Genomic DNA, 16866 nt, shown 5'->3' with positions numbered 1-16866 from the left:
GTCTGCACAATGACAACAGCTGTTGTTCTGTAAACTTTGCAGGTGCCTGAAGCACCTGATAGAGTCCCCAAATGCTTGCCAGTACCCTCTTGTCCCAGTTTGGCTTTAACTGATCTTTGGTGAAGATGAAAAAAATCTGTGTGCTGCCATTTGGCCAAACCATCACACCTGTGTGTTCAGGCTAGCAAGGGCATGAAAAACCCTTCACTGCTGTGCTTCCTTTGCAAAGGAAAATTTTAAAAGTTCAAATCATAGATATGAATTTCTGAATTCTGTATATATCACCCTTTACTAAATTGACAACAACTGGATGCTCAGGTGTTACGGGAAAAGTATGGTTTTATACTAATTTGTTTAACATTTTGAAGTATTTAGACAATAATTTAAGTATTATAACTGATCATTTATTTTTTTTAAAGCAGAATATAGATGTTCAAAGTTTGCAAAAAATGAAAATCACTTTTCCATTAGTGACTAATTAAACAATTATTCTCATGAGTTTCCTAAAATCAAAACAGTTAACTGAGTGCCTCATTTGGAAATTCTTAAAGGAATTTAGAGAATCCTTTGGGGAAATGAGAATATAGAGTTACAATAAAATAGGCTGTTTCACCATCTTGCTCAGATCAGATGAATGTGTATCAGTACAAACAGGTAAATAAATACAGCAAACAGGTAAATAAATACAGGTGCAGTGGTGAACTTGTCAGTGATATATGCAGAAGGAAACAATAATAGGCTCTTCCTACATGTTGAACTTTGCATGACTACCCTTTTTCTCTGCGGTCACAAAAATTTTTGCCTCTTTCTTCCCATGTATATTTTTTCCCCCCTCTGCTAACCTACCTAAAGAATTTCTACTTGCATCAGTAGCTCACTTAAACATAAGTTTCTCCTTGGATCCTTTGTTAATTTTGTGCAAGTCTTAGTTTCTCCTTCATACCAAGTATTTCATTATTTTCATTTTTCCTTTCCTCCTAACATTAAAGCTGATGAAATAATTTTAGTTAATAAAAACTACCTCACTCCTACACCCCCAATTATCATATTTATGGCTTATATCTTATGTAGCAGCAAAGATGTTCCTATCAATTATTAGCAGTTTATGTGTAGTTAACATAAGCACTGATTATCAAATCAGAAACTTTAAGCAGTTAGTTTAAACTTTCTGGCTTGTTAGTTAGGTTGCTTAATGTTTTATTTCTGTTTTCTTGGTGACAGAGAGTCTGGTTGATTCTAATAGTGAGGAATCAGATTCAGATCAGTCTGACGTTCCAGAGCTGGACTCTGAAATTGAACAAGAGACACAGATCACCTATCGTCGACAGGTAAAGATTTTAGTTTTAAGGGCAGCTGGAAGCTTCCTAGGATTTAAGTTGGTCGTTTATGAAGACTATTGAAATCTCACAACTGGGAGGACTGCACAGGAACTGAGCAAAATCTTTAGAATTTTTGTTACCTGATGCATTCAAAAGATCAAGGTTATTAAAATATAATGATTAATAATTACCAGTAAGATATTAATTAATACTACTATTAACAGAGAGAAAACATTTAATCCTAGAATGCAATTTAAAACTGAATTGCACTGTATAGTCATCAGCTACGGGTATTGGAGGGTTTTTCAGTTATGTCAAAATAACATTTTCATGAGTGATAACAGCAGGTGAATTCTCAGAAACATGTTTTTGACATGAGTCTTTTAATTTTTAAGTATGCTTTTTCTTAAAGGTTTACAAAGAAGATCTACCTCAACTTAAAGAGCAATGCAAAGAAAAAAGAAAAAGTGCAGCTTCTAAGAGACGTGAGCGAGCTCCAGGGAACAGTATAAGACTACATTTTGTTCATGGGTATGCAAACTGGGATTCTTTAAAATTTACAAGCAGACTGTTTGATTTTGTATACTGGTGTTCATAATACAATAATCCGATCAAAGACTTTCATATCAGTTGCTTTATGATTTATTTTTATTTACATCTTTATTTTTATTTATATATTTATAAATAAATGTACACTAAATAAATAGAAAGCTTTGATGCCAGCATAATAATTCTACACTTGAATTCTGAATTTGCACTCAAACTTTAGCTGGTACTTATTGCTTAAATACATGTGACTAAATAAAGTATTCAGTAATCTCACCCATACTTTTCAGTATCTGGAAAGCAACAGTTCTCTTTGATGTATAATTTTGATAGCTAGCACAGAAACTGTATAGTTGAAGATGACTGGGTTCTAGACAAAGTGGTGTTTCTAGCAGAAATATATGAAAACAAAAAGTATCAACTGTTTGTATCTAGTCTAAAACAACTTACATGTTCCTCTCTTAGTTTAGGAATTAAATGTAATTCTTAATAGGTCTTGCAAGTTTGTTAAAAAACGAGTTTATTCTCTTTTTGGAGCTAATTTGAGTAGCAGAATGACTTTTGGATGAATCCTTGAAATCTTATGATTTCATCATTAGGATTAGTAGTTTCCCATCATTCTTCATAAGTGAAGAATTTTTATGAGAAAAAGATGAGATGTTTTAAAGCAAACTGGTACTAGATGTTACTGCATTAGAATAATGATTAGAAATAGAAATTCCCAGGATATAAAGCAAAATGAAAGCCTTTATTCAAGTAAGATGTTGCAAGTCAAATTTTCCTTTCAAAAGATACCTCTTTGGCAGGAATACAGGTTCTTTTCAGATATAACTAAATGCATGGAGAAGTTACTAAGTTATTGATACTGTCAGTCTTTGTAATGGCACTTAAACAATTTTAGTAGGGCTCCCCATGGAATGCTTAATAAATTAGTGGCTAAGAATAATTAATATTCAAATCAGCAGTTTTGTCTACAGAAGACATGTAGCCTGAGTAGTAGCTTTGGAAATAATGACAACTGGGAAGCTTGGTACAGAGTTGGGGGTTTTTATTCTCTTTTTGGTGTTCCAGAATTCTCAGTTGAAGATTTTTGTATCTTTATAGAAAATGCATTAAGGTGGGTAGCTGCTGTCTGTAGACTTTAAAATTTGGTCAAAGAGTAAAACCAAATGATCCTGAAGAAGATGTAGCACAAGCAAGGGCCCTGGATCTTTGGTATTATTGTTATTTCCTTCACAACAGAAGTGAAGCTTGACCAGAATATCCAGGAATGACCAGAAGTAGAATGTCCTGTTGAGTTCTGTCTGGTTACCCAATGGGCATCAAGAAAACTAATGAAGAATCCATGCTGAACAACAGATTTTTCTCAGTGTCCAGGCTGTTAACTTTAAAGTGACCCACATCCAAGTGAGTAATAGGCATATTCTCTGGTTCAGGAAGTCTGCTTTGCTCCTTCTTTCTTTAGCTGCAATGGAAATGTCTTGGATGATTCTTGAATATGTAAGAAGTGGTGCTTTTTAAAAAAAAATAGGAGAATCAGAAGCTTTTTTTCCTTTCTTTATTTTTGAGCTTGTTGGTCTTGTGTTTTGAATTTGTCAACTGCCTTGAAAGACAAACTTCTAAAAATCTCTTGATAACCTCTAAAAAGTCTCTTAAACCTTTGGTTACTTCCTGTTTTGGAAGGGAATAAAATTCAGAGTATGTGAGCCAGCTTCTGAGTAACATGGATGAGGAAAGAACTTCTGTTAAGAGGTTCAAGTGTCTTCTCTAAGAGATCTGATGCAGTCGTGATCAGAAACAGGTTGCTACAAATCTGACCTGTTTTTGACTATTCTGTATTTTAATTCTGCCATGTCTTTGGCAGGGTGGTGGTTCAGAAACATGAACTATTCAGAAGAACCGTTTTCTTGGACTCAATGTTTATTATGCTTTCTTTTTCCTGGCAGGAAATAAGGATGCACATGTAATACTCATGCCCCATATTCTCTCAGAGCTATGCTCTTGATTTCACAAGAATGTTTTTTTCATATTTTTGAATATTAATAGAATAATATAATATTCAAAGTATTTAAGCAAAATCTAGTTTGAGTTTCAGGATATTCACTGAACTAACCTTAGCGCAAGATAAAATTTGGTAACAGTTTCAAGATGACATGGGACTACTCTGTAAGGAGAGCCTTATAACACCTTGCATGGATTCTTACAAGCACCTACAAATAGTATCTGAAGGGAATAGCCTATGAGTGGGTCTTCATGAGAAGACTACTGCTATGCAGAATATTTAAAAAAAAAATCTCCACCTTTGTACTAAAGACTCTGTTCTTAATCATATTAGTTTTGACATTTGGTTCTCCTAGAGATTTTTGGAGGAGGATTGGACTACATGTGGAAACTTTCCCCCATATACTTTGAAGAGTAATATGCAAATTTTGAATGTTACTTGAAATTTTGAAACATTTACAGCATTAGACAAGCTACGGACATTGACTCTTTTCCCAGAGAGGACGGTATTTGTGAAGTTGCCTGTTAGTTGGATATAGATGTGTTACTTGCAAATGTGGCTAGGATTCAGCTTCAGGTTACAGAATTCACAGTGATGTGCCCAAAAGGAGATGGGTTTATGTGTATATCTGAACTTCCATCACAGTCATTGGAGATCCAGTTAGTAATCAGTGGAGCATGAGGAGTGGTTTGGCTCTGGTGAAATGGCCAGCTGAGCAGCCCTGCAGGTTCACCTAACTGTATTGGTTTTAATCAACACTGTTGATTAAAATGTAGGAGTTAATGTATCTAGCAAACATGTGAACACCCATGTTTATATGTTGATCTCAAGGCGAATGCAGCCCCTGCTATTCATGACTTTGGTAATGGCAGGGTTTTTTTTCCCTTATGTAGCACTGATAAAGCTACATCTTCTGATAGTTACTGTCATATTAACTTGAATAATTAACTGCATAATTAACCATGGCAAATGCAGTCTTATTTTTATTGTGCCTTGATATATATTATACTGTAACTACACTACAGTACTTGCTTTCATTATTATTTAATTTATAGTCGCTAATCAAGATGCCTTGTAAATTTCTGTTTTCTGTGTGTGAATAAATTATTTCTCTTAATGCTTTTTCAGAGATTAGCTAGTAATCTCAGTTCTAAATTGGTCTAATAATATGGATATGTAAGTATTTTGGAACTGTGTGGAATATTCTTAGGGAATGATCTTCTACATTGAGATATGCTTCTCTTCATTGCTGTTTAACCTAGGCCCATCACTTTCCTTCTGGTGAAAAGTACCTGTATTGCAAGGAGTTAGTAAACTGGCACATGGAAAAGACCAAATTTGGTTTGGTGTTTTAATTTGGTGCCAAAGAGTCTTTGTAGGCACTGCTTGATATTTTGGTAAAATATTTGTATTTTAATTGCAAACAATTGAATGTACTCATTTTTGTAATAATTAGAGGAAATTAACTAAAATTAACTTCTATCACAAGATGTTAGGAGTAATAAGAAATATTTTCCTGCATCCCAGATATATTTTGGATATTTTGAGTAGTCCTGTGCTTCATGGCATTAATGTACTCAGTTTCACTATGTTTAATTTAGGGTATATAAGCAATTGTTATGATGAGCTGGGAAAATTCTGAGTTTCTGGGTTGCATGTAGGAGGACCTGAAACCCTTTTTCTGTCTTCACACCTTTTACTTTTATAGATGACTGCTAAACTTGCAAGAAATTGCTCAATGTCCAGTATTTCTTTCAGCATGCCTATTTTCATAGATGTTGGCTTTGGGTTTCTTAAAATATTCTCATTTAGGGCGCATATTTGGCCTTTTTTTAATTACTCTGTACTTACAAAGGAAATCCAGTATGTTTAGTAGAGCACAGTGCAGAGTGAAGCACAGGAAAATGATGTCTGAGTGACAATAAGTTCAGATATCTTCTTTGGCACCGTGCCTGCCTTTATAATCCCTGCCCCTCGCCTAGTGTTGTCATGTCCTTAAAATGGTGATGTTACATTCTGTGACAGGTTATTTTGGTTTTCTTTCTTCATAGTTACTGCAGGCCATTGTATATTCTATATTCTGTTCCTTAAAAACCTAGGAACAGGTTTTTAAGGAAAACCTGGAGGGAGGGCAAAGCAGGACTGAAGAGCCTGCACTTGTATTGTGAGTGTAAATTGTTGGTCACTTTGAGAAGAGCAGGGAGCAGACATAGCTGAACCTCAGATCAAATGTGAAGAGAGATTCTGCTAGAGACTTGCAAGGGACAGTAACTCAAGAAACACTTACAAGTTGCTGGACTGGGACCAAATATGAAGTTACGAATCTCCCTGTGAATACCAGGCTAAACAGTGAGTTAAAGGGAGCCTTATTTAAAAGCTTTATTTCCGTGCTATTACAATTTTTGCTGGTTTAAGAAGTTCACTTCTCTTTTTTGTGATCTAATGAGACCCAGTTTTGGACTTCCCAGTAGGGCAGACAATACAAAGCTAGGAGGAGAGGCTGGCCCGATGGCTCTGCTGCCATCTGGAGGTACCTGGACCAGAGAACTGGGCAGGGAGGAATGTCATGATCTTCCAAAAGTTTGAGATGCAAGTTTGTGAAATACAATATTCTTCTACTGAGGAGCAGTGGACCTGGATTATCTGCTGGTCTGTTTAAACACTTAGTGTGTTGATCTTAGTAATTTTTCTCAAATCACATACAATGACAGAAGAGCCATTGTGTGTACAATGTAGGTGAGCCAGCAGAAATACATTGCATTCAAATCTGCTCTAAGTATATGCTCTGTTATTGTCCAGTAATGCACAGATCTAGTGTTTATGAACACGGATCCATGGTTTTTGGAATATTCATATAACTGAAGTTGGTCAGCTGCCTTATTGATTCATTACTTCCCCAATGCATATGCCTGTGCTGTGTAGATTAGGAAAGGTGTCTATAACTTCATGGTCTTAGTCGCACCTAGGAAGAAATTAGTGTACTGAGATAGTGCATACAGATCTCAGTTGGGAATTGGCCTACTCATGCCAGTTCCTGTATCACTGAGAAAGCAGACAGGTTTTCCTTCAGAATAAGAAACTGTTTTAGAAAAAGAATGTATGCATTTGTTTTCTGTTATCAAGGTTCCAGAAGCTATAATGTTTTGCTGTCTGATTTTCAAGCAGTAGGAAATAGCCAAAACTAGAACTACTTTGGACATTTTCTACTACACTTAGAAAATAGCCAAAACTAGAACTACTTTAGACATTTTCTACTTCACATACCCAACTTCTCCATGTGGTCTGAAAAAATTACTAGCTATTACTTTCTCTTCTAAACTAGCTGTGGAAAGTAACTATTAAGTGCTGCTTTTAAACTAGTGTTTGTAATACTGATGTCTAAATAGTAAATTAGATTGATAAATTTGTGTTCCTTTAAGAATGGGAAAGTATTATCATAATTTTAAAACACCAAAGCAGTAATTGGTAAGTAATGTGAGTTTTACATGCACTAAATTCATCCAGTGTTGTTGCTGTTTGCCACGCTGAAATGACCACACGGACACTTGGAAATTGAGAGAAAGATGAGCAAGGGCGGAAAGCCCTGATTTGTTTATTTCATCTTATTATATACTTTTAGAAAGGTGACCATGGGTTGGAGGGTGGAATTCCCACCTCTCAACCACATTGGTCAAAAGGCCTGCTCTTCAACACCCTTCCTCTCCTCAAGAAGAATGCAAAAACAATGACAGTATTTACAAAAACAATCTCTTGTTTACATGCACCAAGCGTGAGAAGTGCAAACTTCTCCTTTAATATGAATGCTCAGAAAACTAAGGAATCTGCTGGTGACACAGCGTGACACAGCATGACAGTGAGACACAGGTGTCTCATTTTCAGTGTGTGTGTTCCTGGCCCTGGTGACAGCCCTGTTTTGTCTGATCAGGTACAGAGGTTACGACTGCCGGAGCAATCTGTTCTACACGCAGACAGGGGAGATCGTGTACCATGTGGCAGCCGTGGGCGTGGTGTACAACCGGCAGCAGAACACGCAGCGCTTCTACCTGGGCCACGACGATGACATCCTCTGCCTTGCTATTCACCCCCTCAAGGACTATGTGGCCACAGGCCAGGTAGGATTCATGGTGATCTGCAATAACAATCTGAGGTTGTTACTACTGAATTTAGAAGGGCCTTGGAGGTCTTGGGGGAAGAGCGTCCAGTCTACATTTAGTCAGGTGAAGGACTGCATTTCTGTTGCAGATGGAATCGTGGTAAAAAATGGCACATGGTAAAAAAAACCCACAGAAGTGTTTTTTACAGTTAATTATATCATGGTAAGAGTCTATAGTCCATAGTTTTTCTGATCCTCAGTTAAAACTAAGAATAGATTAATATTTTTTATTCAGCATTATATTACACCTTCTTGATAACGTGGAGGAAATGTGCAGAAAAAATACAGTTTTTAATATCTTATTTGTGAAGTTAGTTATATTAGCATTGCATTCATTTACTATTTCATAGGATGAAGTGAGCAGTTGTTACAGTCTTGCACTCCATTTTAATGCATTACATTTTTTGTTATCACCTATACACAAGCTATGTACTGTTTGTGCATAAAGCAAAGGAATGTATGTTGCTTGAGTTCATTTTATAATACCAATAATAGATAATTTTGTCATTTGCCAGGCAGTTATTTAAGGTATTCTTTTCACTCATGTTTTAAGACAAACAAGCCTTCTGGTAAATATTTATACACTAGGACTTGAAGGTCTGAACTGATGTTTCAGTGTTCTTTATTTATGCTTATTATTTTTATCAGTGTTGCTATTTTATTGTATAATAAATCAGAAAACATGTGAACTGAATTTTTAATAGAAATAAACTTTTTTTATTATCCTCTTGATTTCTACAGAAATGTTGAGATTAACATAACTCTGTAGGTCAGTTAAAAAATTAGCCCTAAATATAAGAATTGAGTTGATTTAATTTTGGAGTAGTAAAGGCTGTGAATAAAAATGTCCCTGAATTTACAATGACTTATACTATCAGCAGAAAGATACACTCTATTATATACTGTTTTATACATACACATTAAATACTGTTGTATACTGTGTTACATGAAGAAACTAGGTAGTGCAATAATCAAATTCCTCATGCCACTGTGGTTCAGATCTTCCTGACAGTAGATGTTCTGAAAAGCTTTATGAATATCTCATGTAAGTTTATGACAAAACCAGAAATAAATCCTAGTTTTTCTGAGCCTTAAATGGAAGAGAATTTCGTGCTGGTTTTGCAACCTTTTTATTTGTGCACTGAGGTGCAAAACCCTTGGAATATCAAATAATCTTTTAAGTGCTGACTAATGATGCTTTTGTACTTAGTTGAAAAGAATAAGCTATAATCCATTTCTTACCAGGTTTCTTAGCTCAATTAGTGCATTCTAGTGGAAATTACTCCACAGGTATCAGTGTGTTAGAATCTGCTATGTAATGACACCAAAAAGCAGCAGAAGTCACCTTGATTTCTGAAATGTAGAGAAGCTGAGATATGAGCAATAAAAATAACCTTTTATTTTTAGACAGGGAATGATTGATGAAAAATTGATGGAATGAATATGCTACAGTGCAATCAATTAAGGGCTTTCCCCCCACCCCCACAGGAGGAGTTTAGTTAATTGTGATTAATGTCTAAGTCAGCTGGGAAGTGGTATTTGGGAAGCAGCAGAAAGAACAAGGTTCTGCTAGCCAGACAGCAGTAGTACCAGGAAAATTATATCACTGTAATTTTTTTTCAAATACTTTTTGAAGCATTCATAATACTTTTTAAACAACTGTGTAAAATAATTGAGAAATTTAAAAAATGCTATGAATTTGTATACTTTCAGGTTGGTCGGGATTCCTCAATACACATTTGGGATACAGAAACAATAAAGCCACTCTCGGTATTAAAGGGCTATCACCAGTATGGTGTTTGTGCTGTTGATTTTTCAGGTAATAAGTATTTATTTATTTATTTACACTTTTCCTTTTCTGTGTGAAAATACAAGGTAATCAGTTCTATTGAGAAACTGGGGTTCTTTTACACGGAAAATTTTGTATTAAAAACTTTCTCCAGAGTTCAATATCAAATGAGAGACACTGTCTTAAAATGAACATTCAGTAGAATGACCTCCTTTGGAGTCTTGCACATAGGTAATGCAAGAACAGCTACTGTCCTGTTTAACAGCTGAGCTGAGCACTTCAGAATTTCTTTTGGTTGTACAAGGCAGATGCACAGATCTGGAGTGTTGTGTCTGCTTTACAACTGTGTAAGAAGATTTTTGACCAAATTGATCAGGTGTGCAATTTTTAAATTTTTTTTTTTTTAATGAAATCTCAAAGTCCATGTGGGTAGCACACCGATCTATTCAGGAAGTCCAGGCAGGGAGTTGTTCTGGTCAGAAACACAGGCTCTCTTTCCACCTTAAACTAGCATAAGACTATCAGTTAAATCCCTTGAGATTTTTATACCTCCTACATTGAATTTCTGTACCAATATTAAATTTCCTCTGCTCCACTAGCTTCTGTTTATTCTTTAATTATTTGGATTTAGTGGATAAGATCTCTGAACTCACACTGAACATGTGTGATCACAAAGATGAATGGTTTGTGCTCTTTGATGATTCTTACTTCTGTTTCTCCTTTTTCAAGATGTGAATCTCATTTCTCAAGTTCTGGTATGGATATATAGCAATTCCAAAAATGAATACATGTTAGAAAGTCATTGATCTTGAGTGAGCACAAACAGCTTGTTTATTGAAGGTTAATGTGGAGTATGTGTCAAAAATTTCTAAGATTTCAAAGTACTGCTAGGTTTAAGGGCATTTCACAAATATCATGGTATAGCTTCAGTGCTTTCCTGTTCAGAAATGAACAAAGATTTTCAGAGTGAACAAAAAATATTCACAAGAACAACCTGTGGTGAATGCTTTTGTGCAACTATGCCAGCACTAACTGAGCAAGGGATTTAATACAGACAGAGAGCCTCTAAGTTCAAATTTGAGACAGGATAATTTTAAGTCCTGCACTTCATCCAAGTTTAAAAGCAAATGGATAAAAAAGCATGCCTCTAAAAACATCATAGGCTTATTTACTTGTTTTTACATTCTTCTTGTATTGCTTGTGAAGTAAGAATATTTTTAATATGGTTTCTTATTTTTGCAACATAGTTATCTATCTACTCTCTTAAAAATAAATTTATTATTCTAGCGGATGGGAAACGATTGGCCTCTGTTGGAATAGATGACAGTCACACCATTGTGCTCTGGGATTGGAAGAAAGGAGAAAAGCTTTCAGCAGTAAGGTAATACCTATGCTTTAAAATCTGTACCTAGATTTGCTATCAAATGACAGTAAGGAAGAAATATTCATTAAGAATAAGAGTTCTCTGATAAATTAGCAGTTTCTTTTACATCAGTGATGCAGGCAGTAACATTTATGTCGTGTTAAAAACTTTCTGTGGAAGGAGTAACTGAAGGTCTGATAGTCAACAAGAACTATTACAGTACCTGCTCAACTGGTGAAGAAAGCTGGCTTAGAAGACATTGCTGTGTTCTGAAATATTTTCTTTAAAACTCTATGCACTTGTTTGCCTTCTTAAAGGTTTGGAAAGAAAGGTTTGAAAGAAACTGTTTCATGCTTTCAGCCACTACTTCATCTAGTGGTCTGAAAGGATGGAAAATAAAAGATTATTGACACTTTTGCACAAGGAGCAAAAATTAGGGGATGGGGGCTCTTCTGCATTGTAAGTAAAGAAAAACAACCTACAAGCATTGCTTTGCACAGATAGCAAACAGTTGAAAGCTGTTTTTCAAACTGTAGGACTGAAGCGAAGCATTAGTTTTATAGAAGCAGAGTAAGAAATCTAAAACACAAGAGATTTAATGTTTCTAGAACCAACTGTAATTTCCATCAAAGATGCAATAGAGGCATAAATTTTGTTCTAACAAACACAGAAAAATCAGCTAAATGGTGAATGACAGTGGCAGTTTGTTTTTAAAATAAGAGAATTTAAAATAAGATTTGTGACTTTACCCCTTTGAGTGTCATTTTGAGCTGTCAAAGATCTAAATGCCATATACCCAAACTTAACACAAATATTTTTTTATTTGCAAAGAAAGTGCCTCCTAGTGCCTATTTGAAGTAACATAATTACCTGCCTTGGAAACTGAAAATAGAACAGGACTCAGTATGTTGCTTCTTTAGCTTTCTACTTCCTCATTATAAACTATTAGTAATGATTTGGAAGTAAATGCTAGCAAGATAGAGCACGTATACATAAAAATAAAACAAAAAAACCCTCCCAAACCTATTTAAAAATATTAAGAGTTATACTTTCATTAAATAATTTTGCTTTGCATTTCAGGGGAAGCAAAGATAAGATTTTTGTTGTTAAGATTAATCCTTACATGCCTGATAAATTGATTACAGTTGGAATTAAACACATGAAATTCTGGCGGAGAGCAGGTAAGAACACTTTTCAGAATTAGAACATTTTCTGTTAAGTATGACTATTGCATCTCTTACTGTATGTTTCATGCATGAAAGGCAAATGTTTTCTCTGTATATCTCTTAGTTAGTGTTGTTCTAGCAGTAATAATGTTAATTGACGTTATGGCAGTAGTGGAAATTCATTTTAGGATCAATCTGCCATGGAGCTAGAGCTACATAAGTGGAAAAGACCCTGCATTTTCTACTGTCTGTTTTTATATATAATAATAATATAGCACATCTGAAAATTTTACAGTACTGCTCTGAAATCATAGAACAGTTTTTGGAAGAAGAACTTTTACAGCACATAGGCTGTAAAAAGGCACAAATATAAATAATATTAAGGTTATAAAAAATTCACATGCAAAATTCAGACCAAGTACTTGAAGACCACACATCTACCAGTTGAGAGCTCTTTGTCTAGATACCTCTGTTGATCTTGAGAATTAAAAACCAAGGTTATTTGTGCTTGAGAAATTTTGAACAGTGAAAAATCCATTCCCTGATACTTGTGTGAACATCGTTTCACACCTCAAATGATATATAAAGGCATATGTGCTACAGAATATCAGCAGAGAATGTTCTAATTGTTCATGCAGAATTTATGTACATGAACTCACATGAGTCCTGATAAAGCTTAATTGTGTAGAGAAAACTCTGTGATGGCGATGAAAAAAATTACACTGTTTTTCTCAGTTCTAGCTCCAACAGTAATTAAGATTGCCTGAGAGCAAGGTGTTGAAGTCTGTGTAAATTATTAATTTTCACAGTTGAGCTTTCTGTCTGTGGAAAGAACAAAGTGTCTCAGAATATTTACTAGAAGAGCTACCATAAATTCTTTAGAAAGAAATCTTAACTATGATAAAAGCTTGGAGATGGTGATTTTGAAGAAAGAAGGGAAATCATTTAAAATGTAGCTGCACTGCTCAGTCAGAGGGATCAGACTCCTGTAATGCTGCAGCCCATCTGTGTGAAACTTCAGTGGCACACTGGTGAGGCTGTCCCTCCCCAGGAAACAAACTCAGCAGTGTTAGTGTGAGGAGCACCTAAACAAATGCCACCTCCTGAAATCTGCAGCACAGCAGGTGCACTTGGTTGAGAAGTGACACAAAGCTCACGTTCCGGACTAGTTTGTCATCTCTGCCTAGTGAGGGCAGAGGGGTTCCAAGACCTGACATCTCAGTACAGGAACCATACAAAGTTTCAGGTCCTGAGGGACTTCTGTTTTATACCTCATGAAGTTTCCCTGTTTTGTTTTATATGATTATGATCATATAAACCTGTCTTTCTAGCCAGAAGTTACTGTGTGCTGTAACTGCTAAATTATTTTAGATATAAAATACTTATAAAATTATATATCGGTAACATTTTTATTCTTCATAGGCTACTATAAGTAAACCTCTAAAATAAAGTTAAAAGTCCTCTCACTGAATGTCATGAAAAGAGTGGACTTGTTGCTCTGGGTATGGTTATGTGGTTCTTGTACTGTAGTTCCAAGCAGATGTCTAATGACTTGTTTTTGGTCTGAACCAGGAGGAGGACTAATTGGGAGAAAGGGCTGCACAGGTGCATTGGGAAGAACTGACACAATGATGTGTGCAGTATATGGCTGGACAGAAGAGATGGCCTTCTCTGGAACCTCCACGGGGGATGTGTGTATTTGGAGAGATGTGTTTCTCATAAAAACTGTCAAAGCACATGATGGTCCTGTGTTCAGCATGCACGCATTGGAAAAAGTAAATAAACTGCTCATTGCTTTTTTTATGTCTGGACAAAAAAACCTGTGATAAAGCTAAACCTTTCCCAGACTCAGGAATCCATGTTCTTATTTCCATTACAGAAAAGCCTTGTGTAAAATAGCATTTTATGCATTAGTGCAAAATAGTGTTTATGCAGTCTCTTATTCTTGTTATGTACCATGCTGTTTGTCAAACACTTGTGGTCAGTGATATCTTATTCGGTAATTTTCATAACCTCTTACTAAATAAATAACAGCAACTGATTTAAGCATCAGTAAGTTCAATGGAATATGTGATCTTGTGAGAGAGGAATAAGACCATACTTGTTCTATTTTGTGCTGTAATTACTGTCTACCCATAGGCAAATTCAATCTGTAGAGATCATTAAGTACTTTCTCCAGATTCTTGGCTTCTTTTTAGCCCAGGAAAGCCTTTAAGCATGTGCTTAAATATGGATGAGTGTTCCACTTAGATTATTTGTGTCTTTAAAGTTATGTATATGTTGATGTTTTGCTAGGTTAGACCAAGTCACTCCACCTCCCAATATTTGCATTTCAGAAAGTAGAATTGGACACCCCATGTGTTATTCATACTGCAAGAACTGAGTGCTCTAAAGGAAAGAACTAATGATTTCAGTATTAACCATACCTGTTGCTTCTTTAAATACCTGTATATATTTTTTAAAGACAGAATAGCACAAATGTGCATATATTTGAAAAATATAAGCAGTAATCAAATTTTTACAATACGAAGTCTGATTTTGAATAATGAGAGGAAATGCCAAAGAGATATGGAGGCTAAATATCAAGGAAAAACACTACAGAATGTTGGTTATCTTTTTTTTCCTAGAATGGTAGAAGCACACAGGTTAGAACTTCTAAATCCAGCCTGTGTATATATACTGTACAGAATTGTGCTGCCTTCATCAGGAGGAGAAATCACTCATTTTGTTGCTCCTGTTCTTTTCATCTCTAGCATCTGTAGCTCTGTGCATTACAGTGTTGTATATAGTCCATTTTAAGTATTGGCAGAAATCACTGAAAATTAAGGAAAGATAATAACCAATTATAACAAGTGATTTTTGTTTCTTTTCCCCCAGGGATTTGTCACTGGAGGAAAGGATGGGGTAGTAGCTCTCTGGGACGATACCTTTGAACGTTGTCTCAAAACCTATGCCATCAAAAGGGCTGCTCTGGCTCCTGGATCCAAAGGTAACACAGGCTTTGTCTTTGTTTTGTTCTACTTTTAAAATACTTCCTTAGAAATCATTGTGAAATTGCTTTCCACAGTAAGAGGGAATCCACATTTGACATAAAAAATACTAAAATTAATTTTTAAAGCTTTATTAATTAATTATTTTTTAATTAAGTTTTAAACTTTATCTAAATAAGTAATTTTTCTATTGGTACAGGAGTCATGTGTTGCACATGATCTGTTTGCACATTTGGTGTGTGCAGGTCATACTATTTTGTTTACTATTAGCCTAAATTAACTGGTCTAGCTGTGGGTTTCTTACCATCCAGGTGTTTTCTTGCTTTGTTTTGTTTTTATTAAAGTGCTAAGCAAAAAGCCTATTATATTTCTGATCATGAAGTCTCTTACCTGATCTTTTTTCTTTTGGAGAAAGGAAGGAAATCGGAACAGTGGTTAGTTTTGTAAGGTATTAGTAGTTACTTTTCTGTAAATGCACATGTCTTTTGAAATGATTAAAAAACATTTTCATTTCTATTTTTCCTGTTTCTACCACTTATTCTTGATCTTAATGCTAATTTACAGTTCCCTGTATTTTCATTCTAGATAGTTTTTTCTCTTCCATCCTCTTCCCTTAAAATTGTTTGCTGTGTTCTAAAGTATGATTTGATTTTCAAACATGATGAATATAAATACTCATTAATGAAAACATTGTAGTCCAGAGTGTCTCATTCTCATAGCTTTACAAAAAGCTAGAATTGGAGCTACCATAATTGGTGGCAATATAGTGTTATAATTGATACCTCACATGCACAGAGTCAGGCTGATTAAACTTCTTGATGTATTGCTAAATCCTCCCAAATGAATCCAGGCATGTTGTTTCATACAGGAATGTTTTCACTGTTATTACTGAGTAGATTTTTCTATAGTGAGAATGTAATGTAAATGTGAAAAATCCTCTTTAAGGCATACATACTTGAGAATCCTATCTTCTAACATTTTAATGTTCTAGGTCTCCTCTTAGAAGATAATCCTTCTATACGTGCCATATCGTTAGGACATGGTCATATTCTAGTGGGCACAAAGAATGGTGAAATATTGGAGGTGGATAAAAGTGGACCAATAACTCTGCTGGTTCAGGTATGTGTTAAATGTCAGTCAAATAGGTCATACCACAGACACGATTTTAATTTTCAAGTAAAGGCTGGAGCCATAAGAAGCACTTTAACTACTAATGAAGTTAGTGAATGACTATCACTTTTAGTTAGACTATACCATTATGACTCCTTAATGAGCAAGATAGAACACAGAATTTTGTTACTAGTTTGTCCAATGAGTTCATCCTTCCAAACAGACTGAGATCATAGATCTGGTTTGAAAAAATAAGAAAAATGTATGAAATAGTGGGTCCTCCTCCAAACTCCTTATTAACTTACCTTGAGTACTATATACTCTTATTTTTAAAAGTCTCCTTGGTGTTTGTTTTGAGATTTTACTTGTAATTATGTAAAAAATTTTCCATACCAAACAACTGCATTTTTTTAAGCTTGACTACTAAA

General features: G+C 35.1%; 1 protein-coding gene across 1 annotated transcript in view; it reads left to right on the top strand.

Moving 5' to 3' along the window:
• Positions 1-16866, top strand: part of EML5 (EMAP like 5) — a 96320-nt gene that overhangs the window by 39790 nt on the left and 39664 nt on the right. The window contains exons 12-20 of the mRNA XM_063399135.1: positions 1222-1328; positions 1732-1850; positions 7793-7979; positions 9734-9839; positions 11097-11190; positions 12253-12353; positions 13911-14113; positions 15216-15327; positions 16320-16447. Of these exons, the coding sequence (XP_063255205.1) occupies positions 1222-1328; positions 1732-1850; positions 7793-7979; positions 9734-9839; positions 11097-11190; positions 12253-12353; positions 13911-14113; positions 15216-15327; positions 16320-16447 (1157 nt within the window). The remainder of the gene's footprint in view (positions 1-1221; positions 1329-1731; positions 1851-7792; positions 7980-9733; positions 9840-11096; positions 11191-12252; positions 12354-13910; positions 14114-15215; positions 15328-16319; positions 16448-16866) is intronic.

This window comes from Prinia subflava, chromosome 5, assembly GCF_021018805.1.
Source record: "Prinia subflava isolate CZ2003 ecotype Zambia chromosome 5, Cam_Psub_1.2, whole genome shotgun sequence".
NCBI lineage: Eukaryota > Metazoa > Chordata > Aves > Passeriformes > Cisticolidae > Prinia > Prinia subflava.
This window is presented reverse-complemented; position numbering and strand designations above follow the sequence as displayed.